The following is a 25,287-nucleotide window of genomic DNA, read 5'->3' on the forward strand; positions in this document are numbered from 1 at the left end:
AAGAAGCTCGGTCTCAAAGATTATAAAAAATATTTGGGTATAGTATTACATGACTGAGTAATTGTCATTCAAAGTGACAGCATTGAAAGCTGAAAATGTATTGAAGTGGTTGAAAAACTGTTTATTTTTATGGTTTCTAATTTTAGAGACTCTTTAACCACTTCAGCCCCGGACCAATTGTCAGCCTAAGGACCATAGGTCTTTTTACAATTTTGCACTGCACTGCTTTAACTGGTAATTGCGCGGTCATGCAATGTTGTACCCAAACAAAATTTGCAACCTTTTCCCACAAATAGAGATTTCTTTTGATGGTATTTGATTGCCTCTGCGATTTTTATTTTTTACGATATAAAAAGGAAAAAGACTGAAAATTAAAAAAAAAAAAAAAAAAAGAAAGATATTTTCTACTTTTTGTTATAAGAAAAATCGAATAAACTAAATTTTTGTCATACATTTAGGCCAAAATGTATTCAGCCACATGTCTTTAGTAACAAAAAAAAGTCAATAAGCGTATATTTATTAGTTTGCGCAAAAGTTATAGCGTCTACAAACTAGAGTACATTTTCTGGAATTTACACAGCTTTTAATTTATGACTGCCTATCTCATTTCTTGAGGTGCTAAAATGGCAGGGCAGTACAAACCCCCCCCCCCCCCCAAATGACCACATTTTGGAAAGTAGACACCCCAAGGAAATTGCTGAGAGGCATGTTGAGCCCATTGAATATTTTTTTTTTGTCCCAAGTGAGTGAATGACAAAAAAAGTTTACAAAAAGTTGTCACTGAATGATATATTGCTCACACATGCCATAGTTATATGTGGAATTGCACCCCAAAATATATTCTGCTTCTTCTCCTGAGTACGGGGATACCACATATGTGGGACTTTTGGGAGCCTAGCCGCGTACGGGACCCCAAAATCCAATCACTGCCTTCAGGATTTCTAAGGGTGCAAATTTTTGATTTCACTCCTCACTACCTATCAGAGTTTTGAAGGCCATAAAATGCCAAAATAGCACGTTGGCATGTTACTCTGAATGGTCTAAAGGTTATCAGTGGTGTACCCCAAGGTTCAGTGCTGGGACCCTTACTTTTTAACATCTTTATAAATGATATTGGGTCTGGGATCAAAAGTAACATTTCTGTCTTTGCAGATGACACCAAGATATGCAGTGGAATAACGTCCTTACAGGATGTCTCCAATTTACAAGCCGACCTCAATACACGGTCTAATTGGGCGACTAAGTGGCAGATGAGGTTTAATGTTGATGAATGTAAAGTTATGCACTTGGGGGCTAAGAATATGCATGCATCATACATGCTAGGGGGAGTACAACTGGGGGAATCCATAGTGGAGAAGGATCTGGAGCGATTGAGAGGGGATGGCCAGAAACCAACGGCCATCCCCTCATCCCGGATCACTCCTGAAGCGAAACAGACCGCTGCAGCCAGCAGGAGGGGTCCGTACATGCCATTCTGTCAACGTATAAATTACATGCGGCGGTCCTAAAGTGGGTAAGGACTTACTTAGTAGCAGTGAATTGAGGCAAAATGTGGTGGTCTTAAAAGTAAAATTTCCTGTTTGCAGATGGCACAAAGAGGTAACGTAGTGGAATAAAGATTTGTCTGGCTTACATGCTTATTGGAATGCATGGTTTATTTGGGCACCTATATGACTAATAAAATTTGAGGCTGGGTTCACAGTGCAACATGGAGCGGCTCACAACAGTGGTCCAGTGCGTCCCCTTTCCAGGTCAGATTTCAGCCTGCATTTTAGGCTGAATTTGGACCTGAAATGGACCAGAAGACGCACATGTCTCCTGTGCAATTCACGGCGGAGCAGCTCTGGACATGTGTGAACCGGCTCCATAGAGAGCTGGTCACAATCTCCTGACATGCAAATTGGATGCAGAGAAATCCACATCCAATTTGCAATAGCGTGAACCCAGCCTGCCCTTGATTAGTATGTCTAATTAAAACTGCTCTTGGATAGATATAGATAGAAATTTATATATATATATATATATATATATATATATATATATATATATATATACATACACACTAACTAAAACCTTTAAATTATGTATTATTGTAATCTGCTTACAAATAGTCCAATCTAGATAATGAGCAATCCTCCTATGCTTTACCAATAATGTCTGTGTACGAATTACAGCACAGCTCTGACCATCCCACCAAACCCCATTCAGCCCAGTGCCATCTTTGATGCCGTCCTCATGCACAAGAGCTCCAGCAGCAATTTGCTTCAGCTCCTTCTATCTTTGCATTGGCTTGCAGGAGCAACGGAGAGCTGTATTGCCTGGTACACAGTTTTTTCATTCAACCCAGTGGTCTAAACAAAAAACCTGACAGATTGCAGTACTAACACAAACAATGTTAGTGCAGCAATCTCCCCCACTGTGCTATTGTGTACCGACAGGAAAAAGGAAAGAACCTAGTGCCGGTAAGGCACGGTAGTACCCCTCTTGATTTTATAGGCAGACCAGGTAATGTAGTAAAAAGGTATTTTATTATATACAAAATAGCAAAAAATAGATGTATACATTTATATAAAACGATTTGTAGAAAAATGTACTTTGATAAACATATGTATGAAACTCAACTGTCCTATAGACACTGTTGGGCTAGCAAGAGCACATACGGGAAATAACACCTGACATGTTGTTTCGGACCATGTAGTCCTTCGGAGGCTTATGCATTTTTTTTTAATAAAGAATCAGGTATTCTAAAATATAAATACAATGATAGTATAGCAAAAGGTAAATATGATAACTAAACCTATGATTTTTAACATGACAGGAGAATGCTTTATAGTCCAGAGGACATACACTGATATTAAGCATGATCAGAGGTGCAACAGCTCAGGAAATTATACTTATAAAGATGAACCAATCGCTGATAAAAACAAATGAGAATCAGACTCTGTAGTGGGGTCATTCAGTCTGGTAAGTGCATTTCTTACAATGATGGCTCATGTGGTGACTACATTGAGTAGCACAATATCAGTGGTGTTTTCCTCAAGACATACATGTGAATATAGATTTCATATACTGCTAGATTTCATTTTGATATGGACGTTTTTAGCAATTTATTTTCACTGTTGGTGTGGCAACATATAGAATACATACTTTTATTTAGTTGGTCTTACTATTGGTTGCCAGCTGCTGTGTATCACCACAAGTTACACCAATGTGTTTTCCATTTTTCTTTGTTGTACAACCAGGTGCCTGAATTACAGAGAATATATTTCTGATAGATCATAGAATTCAGGTGCCTGAATTAGAGAATATTTCTGGTAGATCATAGACCTGAGCCTGCCATTTATGGCGATTTTTTTACTCAGCTTTTGATGGACCTGGGTGTAAAATTGTTGGCCAAATAGTGACTGCATCCAATCAGATTTAGTCACTGAGTATTCTAGCAGTCGCAGGTGCAGGCTATTGGAAAATAGCGAGGAGAGATTTCTACTAGATTTCTCTTGTTCAGACTGCAGGATACTTACTTGTATAGTAACAGGTATACGACTCAAGACAGAGGTACTCTTGCTCCTGTACAAATCATTAGTAGGACCTTATCTAGAATGTGTTCAGTTCAGTTTGTCACCAGCTCACAAAAAGGATGTTGTGAAACTGGAAAGGGTATAGAGAAGGGCAACTTATAAAGCAATAGAGAAGTTTAGCTAGGAGTAAAAGATCAGCGCCAGTGGTGCAGAGTGCAAGAGAGTGGACCTAAAGTGTTTTGAGGGATTTACTCTTTATTAACCCCAAGGCTTGAAAAAGAGTACAGCCAACAGAGCCATCGCCACCACCCTTTATATCCTTGGAGCAGGTCCTCTGAGGTACCAACAGCTGTATGTGGACCGTATCTCTCTGGGCTGATGTATGCTGTTGAAGTTGGAACACTTTGTTTTTAACTTAATGTAACTATTTTATTGTACAAGATCCATGCACTGTTCCTGGTCTGTATGCATCTTGTAGTTTTTTTGGCTGCCTTCCATTTTTTTTTTTTTTTTGGAGCAGCAGGAACCTGTGCACCCTGAACCTATGCAGACTTTAAATAACTTGCCGACCCACCACACACTGATTTACTTCGGCAGAATGGCATGAGCAGGCAAAAGGGCGTACCCGCACATCCCTTTGAATTTGGCACCTAGCGGGACCCGCGTGCCACAGGAGCGTGCCTGCAGGGTTCCACGGATTCGTTTGGCGGCAGCCCGCGATTGCAGCGAGTAGAGGCAGAACAGGGAGATTCCTATGTAAACAAGGAATTTCCCTGTTCTGCCTAGCAACATGACAGGGATCTACTGCTCCGTCATCAGGAGCAGTGATATCTCATGTTGTAGTGAGCCCATTCCCCCTACAGTTCGAACACATCCAGGGAACACACTTAACCCTTGATCGCCCCTAGTGTTTAACCCCTTCCCTGCCAGTGTCATTTATACAGTAATCAGCGGCTATTTGTAACTCTGATCGCTGTATAAATGTCAATGGTCCCAAAAGTGTGTCAAAATTGTCCCATCTGTCTGCCATAATGTCGCAGTCCCGATAAAAAAAAAAAAAAAAAAAAAAAAAACAGATCACCACCATACTAGTAGAAAAAAAAATGCTAGAAATCGATCCCTATTTTGTAGACGCTATAACTTTTGTGCAAACCAAACACTTATTACGATTTTTTCCAAAAATATGTAGAAGATTACAGTTGTGCTCATAAGTTTACACACCCTGGCAGAATTTAGGATTTCTTGGCCATTTTTCCAGAGATTATAACACAAAAATGTTTCTTTCACTAATTTATAATAAATGTCTTCAGCCACACACTAAAAATCAACTGTGTTAACTCTTTAAATCATAACAGAAACTACCCAAATGACCCTAATCAAAATTTACATACACCAGTTCTTAATATATAGCGCCCTTTAACATCAAGACAGCTTGAAGCCTTTAGGGGTATTTGTGGATGACACTTTTTCTTCTCAGATGGTAAAGCTGCCCATTCCTCTTGGCAAAAAGACTCCAGTTCCTGTTAATTCTTGAGCCATCTTGTATGAACTGCATGTTTGAGAACTCCCTAGAGTGGCTCAATGATATTGAGGTCAGAAGACCTTCACTCCAGAACCTTCACTTTAGTCAGCTGTAGCCAATGACCGGTCGACTTAGCCTTGTGTTTTGGATCGTCATGTTGGAATGTCCAAGTACGTCCCATGCGCAGCTTCCTGGCTGATGAATGCAACTGTTCCTCCAATATTTTTTGATACTGCATTCATCTGGTCATCAATTTTGACCAAATTTCATGTGCCTTTGTAGCTCACACATCCAAAACATGAGCGATTCACCTGTTTCACAGTAGAAATGGTCTAGCCGTTCATAATGGGCCTTGTTAACTTCTCTCCAAATTTAGAATTTATGGTTGTGGCCAAGCAACATTTTGGTCTCATCACGCTAAATGACTTTGTGCCAGAAGGTTTGAGGCTGGTCTCCGTGCTGTTTGGCATATTATAAGTGGGATACTTTGTGGCATTCGCGTAGTAATGGCTTTCTTCTGGTGACTTGACTATGCAGTCCATCTTTCTTCTTACTGTGCATCTTGAAACAGCCCCACCATATGTTTTCAGCGAGTCTTGTATTTCACCTGAAGTTATTTGTGGGTTTTTCTTTGCATCCCGAACAATTTTCCTGCCAGTTGTGGCTGAAATTTTAGTTTGTCTACCCGACCATGGTTTGGTTTAAACAGAAACCCTAATTTTCCACTTCTTGATTACAGTTTGAACACTGCTGATTGGCATTCTCAATTTCTTGAATATCTTTTTATATCCCTTTCCTGTTTTATACAATTCAACAAACTTTTCCCGCAGATCCTTTGACAATTCTTTTGCTTTGCCCATGACTCAGAATCCAGAAACAAAAGTGCAGCTATGGATGAAAGATGCAAGTGTCTGTCAGGAGTCCAAAAACTCACTGACCTTTTATACACACATGCACTAATTACAAGCAAACAGATCACAGGTGAGGATGGTTACCTTTAATAGCCAAACCCCTTTGTGTCAGCTTGTGTACATTTTATAAGGCCAAAATCACCAGGGTATGGAAAGTTCTAAACAGGATCATTTGAGTAGTTTCTGTCGTCATTATGATTTAAAGAGATTTAACACTGTTGATTGTGTTGATTCGGCCACACATTAACCATGAGTGAAATAAAGGTTTTTGTGTTATCATTCATATTCTCTCAAAATGGCCAAGAAAATCAACTTCTGCCAGGGTATGTAAATGTATGAACAGACCTGCACATATCGGCCTAAACTGAGGACGAAATTTAGATTTTTTATATATTTTTGGGGATATTATAGCAAAAAGTAAAATACACTTTTTTCAAAATTGTTTTTTTTGTTTATAGAGCAAAAAATAAAACCCACAGAGGTGATCAAATACCACTAAAAGAAAGCTATTTGTGGGGAAGGACATCCAATTTTTATTTTGGTACAACGTCACATGGCTGTTAAAGCCATACATTGCCGAATTGCAAAAAATGCTCTGGCCAGGAAGGAAGTAAATCCTTCTAGGGCTGAAGTGGTTAACAGTTGCTTATGAAGGACATTTCTTTTTAAAAGGTTTTGATTTTTTCTGAAAACTGTCTTGTGTATTTGACCACAATAGTCTATTGTGTTTATTGTATGCACCAAAATAAATTTAAATGCATTTATTACAGGTTTTAAACATCAGCGCAAATATAGTGCAACATAAAAAAAAAATACAACTTCCAGTGTTTTATTCTACAGAGTCACTGCTTTCAGAAAATATGTTTTGGGGGGTTTTAGGTTACCAATGCATTTTAACATGTGCAACGAAAGAAATGCCTCAATATATTCAACACATGCTGACATGCAATGTAAACTGAATAGCAATATGCAAACATTTTTACAAAACTACCATGTATAAATAAATCAATTTTTTTTCCATTAAGGAACTTTATTAAAAAGGAAATATAGCCCACACTGGAATACACATATTAAAAAAAAAAAAACACGATTATCCCCAATTCTGCAAGTTCATACTTACAGAAATCTCGACAAACATAATGTATACTGAGAAAATACATAAGTTGCTGTTGAAGCCTTCCTTTGCAATCCCTCGTTACTGACAAGCCGTTTATTTAAAACCAGTATGCAGATCTCTGCAGTATGCAGAGTATTTTAAAATCACTAGCTGCATGCGTGTTTTAGGTCAGTGACTCAAATTACAAGCATTTCAAAAGATCAGCAATTGCTACCTCTGTAATTCAGTAAAAATTTCCTTTAAAAGTTACAACCAAACATGGCTACTAGTTCCAGTCTGGTAATCGCTAACGTTGTTCTTTAGAATCACTCTCTGGGCAATCCATGTTGGACTCTTCAAGGATTGCTGGGACCTTCTCTTGCTTCACACCAGTGAATGAACCACCTTCCTTATCGGTTATAAACTCTTCAAGGCAATCTGAAGCCGCTGCAGACATGCAACTACCTTCCTCATCTGTATCATTTGCATCACAGTCCTTGTTCTCTGGCATGTTTTTATCTTTTTTTACGCAGTCCATATCCTCAACTTCTGTCTGGTCGAGGATGACCTCCGATTCAGGATTAGTATTTCTTGAGTTTTCTTTTTTTTCCTTAAAAACCTCCACCCCCATCATTCTCAAGTAATGCAATCTCTCATTCTTTGGAACAAAGGAACGGATTGAGGTTTTACCTCGCCAACCTACCAGAACAATAGGACATTGAAGTGTGTCAGGTTTCCTATAAAAAATAAATAAAAAATAAATAAATACTTTTAATTAAAAGGAAGTTTCCTATGCATTCTCACATAAAACATTAACTAACCAATCGGTATCATACGGTCCCAGGCTTTTGCAGCCAAAGACTAAGTAAGCACAGTACATTTATTTCATCAAACACACTTAACCACCAGTTAACATGGACTAGCACAGCGTTTATGAACGTCTGTAACCCACAAAAGAGCAGTGCACTGGCACCAAACTTAAATTAATCTAATGTTTTAATTGTTGGCTTCACAAATCTGGAGTGAATTTCAAAAATGCCAATAGTGCTATATTTATATATAGTAAGAATTTGGATTATACACCCATTTATGCAATGAAAATAGAGATAATTTTAGAAAAATATAGTGCATCTTTAACCTCTTGAGATCCGCGCTATAGCCGAATGACGGCTACAGCGCGGACCTGCTTTGCCGGGACTACGTCTATTGACATCGTCCCGTGCACGAGCGGCCTACGCGCCCCCCTGAGGGGTGCGCGCGGCGTGCTCTGTGATCGGCGAGTCTATGAGACTCGCCTGATCACGGATCCGAGCAAGGGGTCGATCCCGACCCCTTGCCACGTGATCAGCTGTCAGCCAATGACAGCTGATCATGTGATACAATGGAGCCAGCGTATCAGTGCCCACCTGCCTCCTGCCAGTAACCCCCAGATGATTAAAAAATGTGCCACACAGCAGTGCCACCCATCAGTGCCCATAGTGCCACCCAGCAGTGCCATACATCAGGGCCCACAGTGCCACCTATCAGGGCCCACAGTGCCACCTATCAGGGCCCACAGTGCCACCTATCAGGGCCCACAGTGCCACCTATCAGGGCCCACAGTGCCACCTATCAGGGCCCACAGTGCCACCTATCAGGGCCCACAGTGCCACCTATCAGGGCCCACAGTGCCACCTATCAGGGCCCACAGTGCCACCTATCAGGGCCCACAGTGCCACCTATCAGGGCCCACAGTGCCACCTATCAGTGCCCACAGTGCCACCTATCAGTGCCCACAGTGCCACCTATCAGTGCCCACAGTGCCACCTATCAGTGCCCACAATCTGCCTCAAAAACATTGCTGCACCTCAGTGCCACATATCCGTGCCCATCAGTGTCATCTACCAGTGCCGCCCATCAGTGCCACCTCATCAGCGCATTTCAATGAAGGAGAAAAATTAGCTGTTTGCAAAATTTTATAACAAACTATTAACCAGTTGCCGACCGCCGCACGCCGATGTACGTCGGCAGAATGGCACGGGCAGGCATAAGGGCTTACATGTACGTCCCTTGCCTCCCGCGGGTCGGGGGCCCGATCGGGCCCCCGCCCGGTGCCTGCGGCGGTCGGTTTTCGTCCGGGAGCGATCCGGGACGAGGGGGCGGCCATTCATTCATGGCCACCCCCTCGCGATCGCTGCCGACGAATAGAAATCCCCCGTGACATCACTTCCTCTCCTGTAATGTAAACACAGGAGAGGAAGTGATGTATTCTCTCCTCCGTGTCGGTATTTTTCGTTCCGACACGGAGGAGAGCGGATCGGTGAGTTGCACCAACACTCTACACACACAGTAGAACATGCCAGGCACACTCACACCCCCCCTTTACCACCCGATCACCCCCCCAATTACCCCTGCCCCCCAGTCACAGTGACACCAATGTCATTTTTTTTTTTTTTTGCATTGGTGTCATTTGTGACTGTAATAACTGTTAGGGCAGTTAGAGTTAGCCCCCTTTAGTTCTAATGTACCCCCCTAACCCCCCCAATAAAGGTTTAACCCCGTGATCACCCCCCGTCGCCAGTGTCACTAAGGCTGGGTTCACATTGCAGCGGTTTATGAGAACGAATGTGATTCGCACCGCACTGCAGTGCAAATCACATCCGATCTCTGTTGCGATTCGAGTTCAGCCATTCGCCGCACCCGCCACACCCGCCGCAAATTCGCACGGGACCCTTTTTTTGGCCCGCAGCAGAATCGGATCGCATGGGTGTTCACACCATGCGATCCGAGTTTGCAGATCACACTGCGATATGCGAACTGATCTGACATTTCACTGACACTCCCAGCAGTTCGCATAGGGCAGTGTGAACTGCCGCCGGGAGGCATGCGATGCGGGAACCCGCCGCGCATTCGTGGCGTTCCCGCATCGCTCCAGTGTGAACCCAGCCTAATAAGCGATCGTTTTTCTGATCGCTGTATTAGTGTCACAGGTGACGCTAGTTAGGCAGGTAGGTATTTAGGTTCGCTGCAGCTTTTTATAGCGCCAGGGACCCCCATATACTACCGCATAAAGCCCCCTGATTGCCCCCTAGTTAACCCTTTCACCAGTGATCACCATATAACTGTTACAGGTGACGCTGGTTGGTTAGTTATTTTTTTATAGTTTCAGGGCACCCGCCATTTATTACCTAGTCTCACTAGTGTACCCCTAAATTTAGGGGTGTCTACTTTCCAAAATGGGGTCATTTGGGGGGGTTTGTGCCATCTTGGCATTTTATGGCCTTCAAAACTGTAACGCCCTTAGAAAGCCTGAAGGCGGTGCTTGTTTTCGGGGCCCCGTACGCGGCTAGGCTCCCAAAAAGTCCCACATATGTGGTATCCCCGTACTCAGGAGAAGCAGCAGAATTTATTTTGGGGTGTCATTTCACATATGCCCATGGCATGCGTGAGCAATATATCATTTAGTGACAACTTTGTGAAAAAAAAAGTTTGTAATTTTCCCGCAACTTGTGGCAAAATATAAAATATTCCATGAACTCAACATGCCTCTCAGCAAATAGCTTGGGGTGTCTACTTTCTAAAATGGGGTAATTTGTGGGGGTTTTGTGCCATCTTGGCATTTTATGGCCTTCAAAACTGTAATAGGTAGTGAGAAGTGAACTCAAAAATTTACGCCCTTAGAAAGCCTGAAGGCGGTGCTTGGTTTTCGGGGCCCCGTACGCGGCTAGGCTCCCAAAAAGTCCCACATATGTGGTATCCCCGTACTCAGGAGAAGCGGCAGAATTTATTTTGGGGTGTCATTTCACATACGCCCATAGCATGTGTGAGCAATATATCATTTAGTGACAACTTTGTGTAAAAAAAAAAAAAAAATTTTTTTTTTTGTCATTATTCAATCGCTTGAGGCAAAAAAATAAAATATTCAATGGGCTCAACATGCCTCTTATCAATTTCCTTAGGGGGTCTACTTTCCAAAATGGGGTCATTTGGGGGGGTTTTGTACTGCCCTGCCATTTTAGCACCTCAAGAAATGAGATAGGCAGTCGTAAACTAAAAGCTGCGTAAATTCCAGAAAACGTACCTTAGTTTGTAGATGTGACAACTTTTGCGCAAACCAATAAATATACAATTATTGACTTTTTTTTTACCAAAGACATGTGGCTGAATACATTTTGGCCTAAATGTATGACTAAAATTGAGTTTATTGGATTTTTCTAATAACAAAAAGTAGAAAATATCATTTTTTTTCAAAATTTGCGGTCTTTTTACGTTTATATCGCAAAAAATAAAAATCGCAGAGGCAATAAAATACCATCAAAAGAAAGCTCTATTTGTGGGAAGAAAAGGACGCAAATTTTGTTTGGGTACAACATTGCATGACCGCGCAATTACCAGTTAAAGCAGCGCAGTGCCAAAGTGTAAAAAGACCTCTGGTCATTTACCAGCAAAATGGTCCGGTCTGAAAGTGGTTAAACATGATTTTTTATTTTGCATCTTTTTTTGTTTGTTTAGCAAAAGATAAAACTCCCAGCTGTGATTAAATACCACCAAAAGAAAGCTCTATTTGTGGGTAAAAAAATGATAAAAATTTAATTTGGGTACGGTGTTGTATGGCCGCGCAATTGTCATTCAAAGTGCATCAGCGCTGAAAGCTGAAAATTGGCCTGGGCAGGAGGGGGGTTTAAGTGCCCAGTAAGCAAGTGGTTAAACACTTTATGCCTGTTACCTACCAATACAACAAAGGTTGACTTGCACATCTCATTCAACAAAATCAATCATAGGAGGTTTTTTGTAGGTCAGACTTAATCAGCTACAACTGTTTATACCTTTAACAGTATCCAAATAATGGTGGTGGCTTTTAACTCCTTTTGTGACCAGTGAAAATCTATGACGAGATACCCAGGTCAAATTTAGCAACACCATCATGCTTTGATCAACTTAACCACTTAAGGACCGTCTCAAACCCATATAAGATGGCAGAATGGCACGGCTGGGCACAAGCACGTACAGGTACGATGCCCTTTAAGTGCCCAGGCGTGCGTCGCACGTGCCGGCGCACTCGCGACCCAGTCCTGAGCTCCGTGGCCGTGGGACCCAATCGCTGCCGGTGTCCCACGATCGGGTCACAGAGCTGAAGAACAGGGAGAGGCAAGTGTAAACAAACCTCTCCCTGTGCTTCCTAGTGAGCCTGTCACTGATCATCTGTTACCCGTTCTAGGGAAAGATGATCAGTGACATCACATGCCAAGCCATGACCCCCTACAGTAAAAAACACAAAAACACACACTTAAGCCCTACACTGACCCCTCGTGGTTAACCTCTTCACTGCCAGTGACATTTTTACAGTAATCAGTGCATTTTTAATCGCACTGATCGCTGTATTAATGCCAATAGTCCCAAAAATGTGTCAAAATTGTCCGTGTCCGCCATAATGTCGCAGTCACAATAAAAATCGCTGATCGCCACCATTACTAGTACAAAAAAATAAAAATGCCATAAAACTATCCCCTATTTTGTAGACGCTATAACTTTTGTGCAAACCAAACGCTTATTGCGATTTGTTTTACCAAAAATACGTAGATGAATACGTATCGGCCTAAACTGAGCAACAAAAATATTTTTTTTATATTTTTGGGTGATATTATAGCAAGAGGTAAAAAATATTGTATTTTTTTTCAAAATTGTTGCTCTAGGTGCATCAAATACCACCAAAAGAAAGCTCTATTTGTGGGGGGAAAAAAAAAAGATGGCAATTTTGTTTGGGAGCCACGTCGCACGACCGCAAAATTGTCAGTTAAAGCAACGCAGTGCCAAATCGCAAAAAGGGGCTTGGTCCGGGGCTTAAGTGGTCAAGAATAACCTTTCCCCCTGACGAGTGATGTAACACGACGGGGAGGGGCAGATTTTTCAGTAGGATGTTTTTTGCATCTTTCACAGAGAGGCATGAATTTTCTGCAGCATCGTGGTTTTATATAACATACAGTGCACTGGAGCACCTTGTAAATGTGAGTTCTATGCACATTTTTTTTAACAAATTGAATATTGTTTAAAATGATATAAGCACTATTTGGAGCTCTCTCTCACATATATAATGGAGGTACATCACTGGAGCAACGAGGAGGACAGCATGATCTGTTAGGGTGACTAAAAAGCTTTATTTGACCAAACTTAAGTGTGAGGTTACACTGAGATGAGCGCATTTCTAATGGTGGAGCAGTGAGGAATTGATAAAAAGGCACGGATTTGCAAAAACTCAACAAGTTAAAACTTCTAAATGTTTTATCTGCCAATAAAACTGAATACTTCAATAAACTTATTGATTACTTACTGTGGATCAGGCTCAAATTTTAGGACAATGCTTCCCATATCTAAGGATAAAAAAATATATATAAATATATATGTTTTGCATAACCCACAAGTATTTATAGCACAGCTCCATCCTAGCCAACACAAACTATTCACAGTGTGAGGATTAAAATGTTCTAAACAAATACATGTGCACCGTTGTGAGAGCAGATTATATTACATGAATAGAGGAGTTTAACTGCAATTAGAGTATATTGTGATAGAGAGAGTCTGGTAGTATGCCAGTGCTGAAATTGCAATGCAGTATGTGGCATGTTCAAGAAAATTAAACATAGATTTGGTCTGTCTTTTTAATCCCCGGCCTTCTGTTGCTCTATTTTTAAGCCTTCAAATTTAATGTGTTATGCAAGCGTCGAGTATGGACAGTGGTGATAATTTGCTGAATATGCTAAACCCTACAGAAACTCAAGAGTATGAAAATACAAAGACAAATTAGCATTTATAAAAAACGTTTTAAAGTTCCAAATACTAAACTTATTGTACTATATGATAGCTTTATATTTAAAAACATAAATCAGGAGTCACATTTTTACACAAAAGGCCAATTAAAATGTAGGCTGAACAGAGGCAAGTGTTAAAAGGAAAAAAAAATAAATCTCTACGTTGATGGTCCTGAGAGAAAAAAAAAAAGCCTCAGAGGCAGCGATCAGTAGGAGCAACAAAGGCCGCCCCCCCCCGCCGAGCCAGTGATCAGGAAGAAGTGAGGGAGGAGGGAATAGCCGATTTACTGGGAATGGGAGGGTCTATGACAGGTCTGTCTTTACAGCTTTATTTAGCAGCATCCAGTCGCCTGATGTAGCTGCAATACAACTGTCTAAGAATGAGAGCTCGTGCCCTGTAATGTATGATTAAGTATTGATTTTTTGTACTTGCTGCTGGAGATAGGCAGGCTTCTATAAGTTCAAACAAATATCCAAGACTGACTGCACACCAAAATATCTTGCTCAGTAGGAATGTCTATTTTTAGTGCACAAACTGTGTAATAAACTCACCAGCCACTTTATTAGTTACACCCGTGCAAATGCTTGGTAATGCAAATTGCTAATTTGCCGATCACATGGCAGCGAGTAGAATTATAGGGGTCTGATAATGCTGAGAGTGATAGAGGATATAGATATATATATCTATATCTTTAAGCATTAGCAATGCACTTTTTTTTACTTTCCCTAGATGTTCTCCTTTTTTGAAATTTCCTCTGAAATCAAAACTACAGATAAGAACCCAAAAAAGCTGCTCAAAATGACTTCTTTATCAAAACCAGTCTGAACCGACCAATTACTGCCAAAATCTTTTTCTTTTGCCAGTCACATGAAGTACACACTCATTTAACTGTTCCCTTGCTACCAAGAAGATATGGACATTGATTGGACTAAACTATACGATCACACCTAGGAGTACACTTAACACACACCCATATTTTATGCATAGTCATACGTATAAAACTGTATAACCTGTAGATGTAACACATTCACTCACTAATAGTAGCCAAAAACTGCCTTGTTGATGTCAGCAGTCAAAAGAGAGTGGGTAGACTGGTTTGAGATGATAGAAAGGCAACAGTAAATAGAATAACCACTTGTTACAACCAAGGTATGCAGAATACCATCTCTGAACACACTAAACATCGAACCTTGAAGAGGATTGTTTCCACTTCGGATTATGGCCTCAACAGTGATCACCAACATTCAAAAGTTTAGAAATCCTTCTGTAACCAATGCCATCAGTATGTTTTGTAACAATAAGGTGGGTAAAGGTGGAATGCATGCCAAAACACCTGACCGGTTTTATAGGTTTTATATGTGCTGATATGGATGCCTGTACAGCAGGGGTTTGCATAGGTTATTTGCTATATGCTGAACCTGCCTGAAGGCTTTTAATAAGGAGTTAAGACATTTTTACGCTACGTGGAGAATGGTTTGTTTTTCTGACTGCCACGAGATTAATCTTTGGAGTTACGGAATGCTGCAAAAATTGGTTCGTGTTGGTGGATTTCCTTGTCACGGAGACCGCTTAAGCCTCTTTGACATCTTTTGTTATAGGACATTGAGGGTCAACTACATTCAGTGAGTGGGAACCTTCACTTAAATTCCACAAGGTGTTTTGTTTGGGAGCACATTGAACTAGTCACTTATTGAGGGATATAAACCGCGAGAGCCTGTAATCTGGAATATACTTTTTCCCTCATATCAATTGCCATGGGATTTATGGACACTATTTCACATATTTTTAGTTTTTTTTCAAGTTTTTTGTAGTTTATGCAAAATTATGCAAGGAAATGAATGCCGCGTATTAATTAGCAAGCGCTGTTTGTTCATGGAAATAAGGTTTTTGTGAATCACTATCAATCATCAATCACTAGATTTGAAACAGCTGCTGCAACACCACATTAGTAGTTATTTAAAATTTCTGGCACGAACGTTCGTTCACTACATTGTGTGAAACCCTCGTTGTCACTGCTGGTGGCCACATCCATCTTCGTCTGTCTTTTTTCCAGGTCAGACTCCGGCTGTGTGACTGGCCAGAGTAAAGCATGTACGCAGGAGCCGCCGGTCGCAGCACAGGTGGCCGTTGCTTCAGCCCACATGAGAAGATGATGTCATCAGCTGCATATGCAGTAAATATCTCCTAAACAGTGCACGTTAAAGATATTTACAGTACCTATAGGTACGATGGAAGTTTACTTCCACTTTAAGTGAACAGTGATTTCTCTGTAAGGGAGAAGAGTTCCACTGCCTTAGGACGCTTTTGAATAGGCACCCAGGGGGCCTATCCTCAAAAGCTTTGCCAATGTCCAATCTCTTGAAGGGTCAATCAATATATTTTAGAACACAAGCATTACATTTAACAAATATTATGAAAGTATTGTAAAATGTACTTACCTATATCTTTCGTTTGTTTTTGAGTTTGACTACTAAATTTACTTAGGAAGGGATTTTCCTGGGTAAGAAGTACCTTAATGTCTTCTACACATACAGTCACAATTCTCGAACTGATGAATGGATACAGTGTATAGATGCCCTGCAGATATAGGAAGATGGATCAATACACAACGATGAACTATTAATTACACAGCACTGTGGCCTACTCTGATTATTTTCCCTTCAACTCTACAGACCTACATTAACGCTCAATTAAACAAAACCCATTAGGTTTGGCATACTAATAACACATTTGTGATTATGAGCAAGAAAAAAAAAAACAAACAAAAAAAAAACAAACATAAAATTACCTCTTGAGCTAGTCTGTAAGCACAGCCATATTGTTCTCCATCATTATTCCGGCATAGAACTTTTACACCAGTATTTATTACCTGCAAGAATGAATGCAATAACATTGCTTATTACAATACTGCTCTATGTAGAAAGTCTTTGCAGAAGTCAACTTTTAAAGCTCAAATGTAAATCTTCCGCAGGCTATAAATGTGTTAAAATTCGTTTTCTCACGTTTGGATTTGTTTTCTAATACCATAATGGGAGCTCATAAGCACTTGACGTTTAAATCTTAACTAGATATGCAAACAAGTTGGTTATTTCATCTTCTCTTTACCCTTCAATTAACCATGTATCTCACACTCTCAAACTCATTTGCTTATCAAAATGTGAATGATAGTCACTGTTCTCAGAAATGATGCTGCATTTTAAAGCACACCTAAACCAAACTGCAGCTTACCAGGCCTTGCACCAGTACCAATGCTGCGACCACATCTTTAAGGCTTTTTTTCCCTTTATTTTTACCTGGTGATCTTGCAAACGCTTCCTGGATACACTGATTTTTATTTGGGGTTTTTTTGTGTTTTATAATGCAACCATAGTTTTCACCCAGGCTGAAGTACAAACTGCCCATGAGCCCTTGCTCATTTTCATTACATGGTGGATGAATGAAAACTAGTAGTTCGCAAAACAAAGATACTTTTTTTTTTTTTTTTTAAACTCAGAAGTGACAAGGACACTGCATTTCTGGCAATATCAACAGGTATTCTTGCCCTGGCCTGAATATTAAAAGACAATACTGTCGCCTCCACCACACTTTAGGACTGGTAAATTACAACGCATTTAATTTTTGTTTTTGGGTTTAGATTGAGATTTAAAGCTTAAACTGGTCGTAAAGGCAGAATTTTTTTGCATTCTATGCATTAAGATAAAAAAACATCTGTGTGCAGCAGCCCCCCTAATACTTCCATGAGCCCTATCTAGATCCAGTGATGTTGCAGGAGTGTCTCGGACTCCCAGGACTCCCCTCATTGGCTGAGACAGCATGGCACCATTGGCTCCTCCTGCTGTCAAAGTCAGTCAATGAGGAGAGAAAGAGGGCTGAATGGACACTGGGAGCTGTGGCGTGGCTTGGGTGACCCCATAGCAAGCTGCTTGTTGTGGGATCACTCAACAGGAGGGAGGGGCCAGAAGTGCCAAAGAGGGACTCAAGAAGAGGAGGATGCGGGCTGCTCTGTGCAAAACCACTGCACAGAGCAGTTAAGTAGAACTTTTTTTAGTTAGCAATAAAGTCTTTAGTATCACTTTAACTACCTCATGCCCGCCATATAGTAAAACAATGGCAGGTGGGATCCCCTCTCATTCTGGGGCAACTCCATATAATATATCCTTAAAATCACTGTTTCTACGCCATCCCCATCCCTCCTCTTCACCCCTTCACTGTAATAATACAGATTTTAGTTAATCCCTCCATACATCCATAAAATTATACAACATATCTTCAGATGCGTGAAACAAGTTATCCAGATCGAATACCTGGCTAACCTTCTGCATCCATTCTTTAAAAGTATATAAAAAGTCAGAATTTTTTGTGTATACCAATGTTGGCCCCTTAGCTGCATTTAACGGATAGGGTATATTAGAGTTCTTATATCGTACCAAGGTCCTCTCTGTGTCGTGGAACAGGTATCTCCATAGGTCCTTAGGTAACTGTGTAAGATCTATTAAACCATCTGGGCAATTTATTTCCGCAAAACTGCTGTGTCGTTGGGCAGAACCACCTTATATGAGCAAATGTCCTTCAAGAGCCACACCCCCTCCAACATAAGGACGACCCCTCTGACTGCATTTTGTGTACCCTAACCAGCAACACATACCATCTTTCTAAACATATCTGCTGTTTTCATATCTTTTGAAGAGAGACATGCTGATCAGAAGAGTAATATGAAACCCGCAAAGATATGTAAAAAAACAAACACACATTAAACATTAAACCATTCCTTGGTGGGTTTCATATCAATCTTGTTTTGAAGAACCAATTTCTGGTTCAACGTCAACTTTTGGACACTCAAATTCTCTTTAATAACACTTAATATGATGCAGAACAACATTTCCATAATCATGATTAGCAGTTGGTATGGGGTTCTTCTCCTGGCCAAACATGTCCAAGTTACTGTGGTCAAACTACTATTTTTGAATCATCCATCCAAAGCACATTGGCTAGGAAGGCCTGCTCTTTGCCTATATGATTAAGGCAAATTGTAGTCTAAATAAAGTTTTTTCACAGCAAATGCTTTTTAATGGCACACCTCTCATAAAGGTTACACAAGTGCAATCTGATTGTTTGACAACTGCAGCAGGAGTTACCAGCTTATTCCAAAATGATCAAATGATGAGCATGGACTGAATTTCCTGGGCTGGTCAGTCCCAAATCTCTTGCTAGACTCTTTGGCATCTCCAACCTGCTTTTTGAGGGCCTCAGAGCTCTTTTGATCTTGGCATATTGACAACACATACAGAAATTACAAAAAAGTACACCAGATCTTTGAAATCGGAGGTTTCAACCGCATACAACCAATTCTAATTTCAAGAATTTGAAATATTGATAAATGTAGGGGTGTACTTTCATTACTTATATTTCATTTGTTTAATTATATCGCCTTGATCTGGAAGCACTGTTCAAATGACAACCTTTGCATGTTAAATATTTTCCAAGAGATTTACTTTTCCACTTGACCAATATAAGAGTCACAGACTTGAAAACAGGATTTTTAACCACTTGAGATCCGCGCTATAGTCAATTGACGGCTACAGCGCGGATCTCCTTTTCCGGGACTACGTCTATTGACGTCGTCCTGTGTACGAGCGCCCTGCGCGCCCCCTGAGGGGCGCGCGCGCCGTGCTCTGTGATCGGCGAGTCCATGAGACTCGCCTAATCACCGATCCGTGCAAGGGGTCGATCCCGACCCCTTATCACGTGATCAGCTGTCAGCCAATAACAGCTGATCATGTGATATAACGGAGCCGGTAATCGCTGTCAGCGCGAGGAGAAAAAAAAAAGCCGATCACCGGCGGCCGTGATCGGGACATCAGTCCCCGATCACGGCCAGCCCTGCTAGCGACCACCTGCCCCCTGACAGTGCCCACCTGCGTCCCGTCAGTGCCACCCAGCAGTGCCCATAGTGCCACCCAGCAGTGCCCACAATCTGCCTCAAAGGTGCTGCACCCCAGTGCCGCCCAGCAGTGCCGCCCAGCAGTGCCACCTATCAGTGCCCATCTTTGCCCACCAGTGCCGCCCACCAGTGCAGCCCATCAGTGCAGCCTAATCAGCGCAATTCAATGAAGGAGAAAAATGACCCGTTTTCAAAATGTTATAACAAACTATTAAAACATGATTTTTTTTTGCATCTTTTTTTGTTTGTTTAGCAAAAAATAAAAAACTCCGAGCTGTAAATAAATACCACCAAAAGAAAGCTCCATTTGTGGGGAAAAAAATGATAAAAATTTAATTTGGGTACAGTGTTGTATGCCCGCGCAATAGTCATTCAAAGTGCATCAGCGCTGAAAGCTGAAAATTGGTCTGGGACTGAGGGGGGGTTTAAGTGCCCAGTAAGCAAGTGGTTAAAACAACTTAGCTGTAAACTCCTTTTCTTTGATGTACATCAGGGGACACAGAGCCATAGTATTAACTATGTGGGTTATATCGGCATATCAGGTGCTGGACACTGGCACGCCCCTTAAGGTGTGAACTTCCCCCATATAACCCCTCCCATTACTGAGAGTCCTCAGTTTTGTAGCCAAGAAAAGTGAAGAAGGGAGAAACCTGTGTCCCCTGATGTACATCAAAGGATTTTACAGGCAAGCCGTTTTAAAAATCCTATTTTCTTTTCTTACGTCAGGGGACACAGAGCCATAGTAATAACTATGTGGGATGTCCCATAGCAATGCCATCTGAAGGGGGGGGGGAATAGAATCAAGGGGCGAGAGGACTCATACTGCAGCCTGCAGTGTATGCTGTGCCCAAAGGCAATATCCTTATGATCTTTAATATCGATTTGATAAAATCGGATAAACGTCTGCACCGAAGACCAAGTTGCGGTCTTACAGATCTGAGCCATAGAGGCCTGATTACGCATCACCCAAAAGGCACTAATCGCCCTGGATGAGTGTGCTCTTAATAGGAGAAGGAAGAATTTGCTTTAAGCTGAAGCTTGATCAATCACTAGACAAACCCATTTGGAAAATAGTGGATCCTGATGCTGCCTGTCCATATCTTAGACCCTCTGGCAGTACAAAAAAAAATAAAAAATAAAATAAACCTGTGTTTTGCAAACCTGAGCGGTTGCCTTTAAATAGATTCTGATCGCTCTTACTACAGCAAGAGACTGTAGTGCTTTCTCTTCCCCAGATTAAGGCTTCTGGGGAGAAAGGAGGAATAATATCTTGGTTTAAATGAAAACCTGTTACCACTTTTGATAAGAAATCAGGATGAGGACCTCAAACCACCTCATCCTTATGCATGATGAAATATGGCTCTTACAAGACAGAGCCGTTAGTTCCAATACTCTAGCAAAAGAAATGGCAAGCAAAAAAAGAAGATTCTGTCAAAGAACCAAGAGAATTTCTCGTAAGGTTCAAACGGCCGATTCAGCAAAGCCAAAAAACTGGAGTTAGTACTTACCGGTAACTCCTTTTCCGGTGGTCTTCCAGGACAGCCCTTGAGAGATGGAGCTCCTCCCATCGACACAGGAAACACATTGCCACAGTTCAAAAGGCGGTCCCTCAGGTCCCTGGTCAGTCATTCACCAAGAACCGAAGGATGGAACTGAAAAACATATAAACCATAACAGGTAATAACATTAGTACATCACTACAATCAAATAAAGGGTGGGATCGTGCTGTCCTGGAAGACCACCGGAAAAGGAGTTACCGGTAAGTACTAACTCCAGTTTTCCCAAGTGTTCTTCCAGGACAGCCCTTGAGAGGATCCCCAAGTACTTACCAGATTAGGGGGGGGGGACCACGGCCTGGAGGACTTTCCTCCCAAAGGCCTGATCCTGACTAGACATTAAGTCCAGTCGGTAATGCCTTGTAAAGGTGGAAAAGCTTGACCATGTGGCTGCTTTACATACCTGCTCCGGGGTGGCACCAGCTCTTTCTGCCCAGGATGCAGACAACGCTCTTGTGGAGTGAGCTTTAACACCCTCAGGAGGATCTCTATTCAAGGCCTTATACCCCTCTGCTATAGCTAGCCTAATCCATCTAGCTATGGTTACTTTTGAAGCTTTCTGTCCCCTACGCTGTCCGGAAAAAAGGACAAAAAGGGAGTCTGAGATTCTGAATGGATTTGTTATTTTAAGATATTCTAGAATACACCTCCTCACATCCAATAAATGAAAACGTTCCTCTTTCTCATTTGCTGCATTTTGACAAAATGAAGGGAGGACAATATCTTGGGACCTATGGAAGCTAGATGCTACCTTTGGTAAGAACCCAGGGTCTGTCTTTAGAATGACTCTGTCTTCTAGGATCTGTAGGAATGGTTCCCTGATGGAAAGTGCTTGGATTTCACTGACCCTACGGGCTGAAGTGATTGCCACCAGGAGAACTGTCTTAAAGGTAATAAGCCTTAGGGAGGCCTCTGAGATAGGCTCAAAGGGTGACCCCAAGAAAGCTTTTAGCACAACTGCTAAATCCCAGGATGGGACTTTTGTGATTCTGACTGGCTTGCGTCTAGCGACTGCCTTACAGAATCTAGCGACAAAAGGATTTTCCTGTAAGCGTTCATCTAGGTATACACTTAAGGCAGCTATCGGTACCTTAATAGTACTTAGGGTTAAACCCTTGTTTACACCTTCCTGTAAAAACTGTAGAATATTAGCCGTATTTATGTCCCGGCTATTCAGCCAGCTATTGAATTTTTTCCAGACTTTTTTGTAAATAGCTCTCGTGACTGGTTTGCGACTCTGTAGTAAGGTCGCAATTACCTCGTCTGACAGGCCCTTACTCCTTAAGATTTCCTCCTCAGTAACCACGCTGACAGCTTCAGTGTGGCGACCTGCGGATGGTAAAGAGGTCCCTGCGACAGGAGGTCCTGTCTGTAGGGAAGTCTTAGAGGCGGACAATCTGTCAATTGTAGCAACGTTGTGAACCATGGTCTCCTGGGCCAAAAAGGTGCTACTAGAATCAAACAGGTTTTCTCCTTGAGGAATCTTGCTAGGACCCTCGGAATGAGATGAAGAGGGGGAAATGCATATGCCAGACTGAAAGTCCATGGAGTTTGCAAGGCATCTACCGCCAGGGGTTGATCTCCTGGGTTTAGCGAGAAAAAATTGGGAACCTTTGCATTTTTCTTGCTCGCAAAAAGGTCTACCTCTGGTTCTCCCCAGTGAGCTGTTATGAGATTGAATGCCTCTGGGTGTAAGGACCATTCTTGGTTCGAAATCCTCTGTCGACTCAAGAAGTCCGCCTTGTTGTTCAGCTCCCCTTTCAGGTGAACTGCAGAAATGGATTCCAGATTGGCTTCTGCCCACTGGAGAATGCGTCTGGCTACCAACATCAAACAAGGACTTCTGGTTCCTCCTTGTTTGTTTATGTATGCTACAGCCGTCGTATTGTCTGAACGGACTTGTAGATGGTGACCCTGTATTGCGGGGTGGAAAGCTAGAACAGCTCTCAGGATTGCTGTTAGTTCTTTCCAATTGGAAGAGAAACATTTCTCCTCCGGGGTCCACTTGTCCTGGACCCAGCTTGAGCCTAGGTGGGCTCCCCAGCCCCAACTGCTCGCATCCGTTGTTAGTGTTGAAGTGATAGGAAGGACCCAATGAACCCCTTTGTTTAGGTTCTCCCTGTCCTTCCACCACCAGAGGGAGCGTTTTACCCTTGAGGGGATCGATACCTCCTCCTCCAGATCTCTGCCTTTTAATTGTTCTAACAGAAAACCCTGAAGTTCTCTTTGATGGAACCTGGCCCATTGTACGGCTGGAATGGCTGCCGTCATAAGACCCAAGACCGACATTACTTCCCTCACCGTACACTTGGGGCTGCATTGAAGAAAAGATATTCTCTGCCACAGATTCAAAATCTTTTCTTCCGGCAGTATAATTTTCTGATCTACAGACTTGATCCAGTACCCCAGATACAGGATCTCCTGTGTTGGGGTTGTCTTGGATTTCTCCTGACTGACAATCCACCCTAATCGACTCAGACTGAGTTGAGTCAATTCTAGGTCCTGAGAAAGACGACTCTCTGAGTGGGCTGTTAGGAGCAGATCGTCTAGGTAGGGGATAATTGAGACTGATTGAAGCCTCAGAGGAACTAAAGCCTCTCCGAGAACCTTGGTAAAGATTCTCGGAGAGGATGATAGACCGAAGGGAAGTGCTCTGCACTGAAAGTGGTAAACCTTTGTGTCTATCTGCACTGCCATCCGAAGGAATTTCTGGCATTCCTCCCTTATTGGAATGTGCAGATAAGCATCCCTTAGGTCCAGGGTTGCCATAAATGTCTCTTTCTGCAGGAGATTCTTTATGGAATAAATGGACTCCATCCGAAATCTCTTGTAACGGATGGAGCGATTCAGTGGACGGAGGTTCATAATTAGTCTGAATCTCCCTGACGGTTTTCTTACCACAAAGATGTGCGAGTAAAAACCGTCCACTTGTTCCTGAATAGGGACTGGTGTCAATACTTCTTGATCTACCATTTCCCCTATTAGTAAAGGTAAGGCCCTGGCCTTTTCTGAGTGACTTGGAAGCTTTGTCACCAGAAACTTGGAAGGAGGGTTGCTGTGAAATTCCAGCGCATGACCCCTTTTTATTATATTTAAGACAAACTCGTTCGAGGTTGTCTCTTCCCATTGAGGAAGAAATTTGCTTAATCTTCCTCCCACAGGAACCCTGACGTCACTGGGGTTTGGGATCCTGATTGGGGCGGCTAAACAGTATGCCCCCTTTTCCTTTCCCTTTATGTCCCGACCAATGTTTTTTGGGGGTTGAACTCTTCTCTGGTTTAGAGGGTTCCTTAAAGGGACGAAAAAATTTTCTTTGAAAATTTTTCTTTTTTGCGGGAAAGGTTTTCTTTTTGTCCGCCGCCCTTTCTAAGGCGGAGTCTAATTCAGGCCCGAAGACTAAGTCTCCTGTAAAAGGGACGCTGCACAGGCGGGTTTTAGACGCCGTGTCTCCCCCCCAGGTTTTCATCCATACTGACCTCCTTGCTGCCACTGAAAGTGCTGCAGATTTAGCCGTAAATTTAACGGAGTCCGTGGAGGCGTCAGAGATGAAACTGGTGGCCTTAAAAAGCATAGGGAAGGATTTCAAAAGCTCCCCCCTAGGAGTGCCTGCCTTTAAGTGTTCTTGTAGTTGCGATAACCAGAACACCAGGTTTCTAGCTACACAGGAAGTGGCTAGAGCTGGTTTTAAGCCTGCCATAGAGGCATCCCAGGCCCTCTTTAAGACAATGTCTGTTCTCCTGTCCATGGGATCTTTCAGGTGGCCCATATCCTCAAAGGCCAGATCAGCCTGCTTTGAGATTTTGGACAGAGGGGCGTCTAGTTTTGGATTTTTATTCCAGACCGCCTCTGGGCTCTCATCAAAAGGGAACCTTCTCTTAAGGGATTTAGGAAAGAAAACCTTCTTGTCTGGTTCAGACCACTCCTTAAGGACAAGATCAGAAAGCACCTTATGTATAG

At 42.1% G+C, this 25,287-nt stretch overlaps 1 protein-coding gene across 1 annotated transcript in view; it reads right to left on the reverse strand.

Annotated features, from left to right (window-relative positions):
• Positions 1-6,697: 6,697 nt before the first annotated feature.
• Positions 6,698-25,287, reverse strand: part of NSUN2 (NOP2/Sun RNA methyltransferase 2) — a 113,568-nt gene continuing 94,978 nt past the window's right edge. Inside the window, exons 16-19 of the mRNA XM_077492011.1 lie at positions 16,622-16,702; positions 16,272-16,410; positions 13,355-13,394; positions 6,698-7,784 (exon numbers count right to left, since the gene is read on the reverse strand). Of these exons, the coding sequence (XP_077348137.1) occupies positions 7,355-7,784; positions 13,355-13,394; positions 16,272-16,410; positions 16,622-16,702 (690 nt within the window). The 3' untranslated portion in view covers positions 6,698-7,354. The remainder of the gene's footprint in view (positions 7,785-13,354; positions 13,395-16,271; positions 16,411-16,621; positions 16,703-25,287) is intronic.

The sequence above is a fragment of the Lithobates pipiens genome, unplaced genomic scaffold, assembly GCF_037356315.1.
Source record: "Lithobates pipiens isolate NorthernLeopardFrog02 unplaced genomic scaffold, aLitPip1_a1.2 Scaffold_19, whole genome shotgun sequence".
NCBI lineage: Eukaryota > Metazoa > Chordata > Amphibia > Anura > Ranidae > Lithobates > Lithobates pipiens.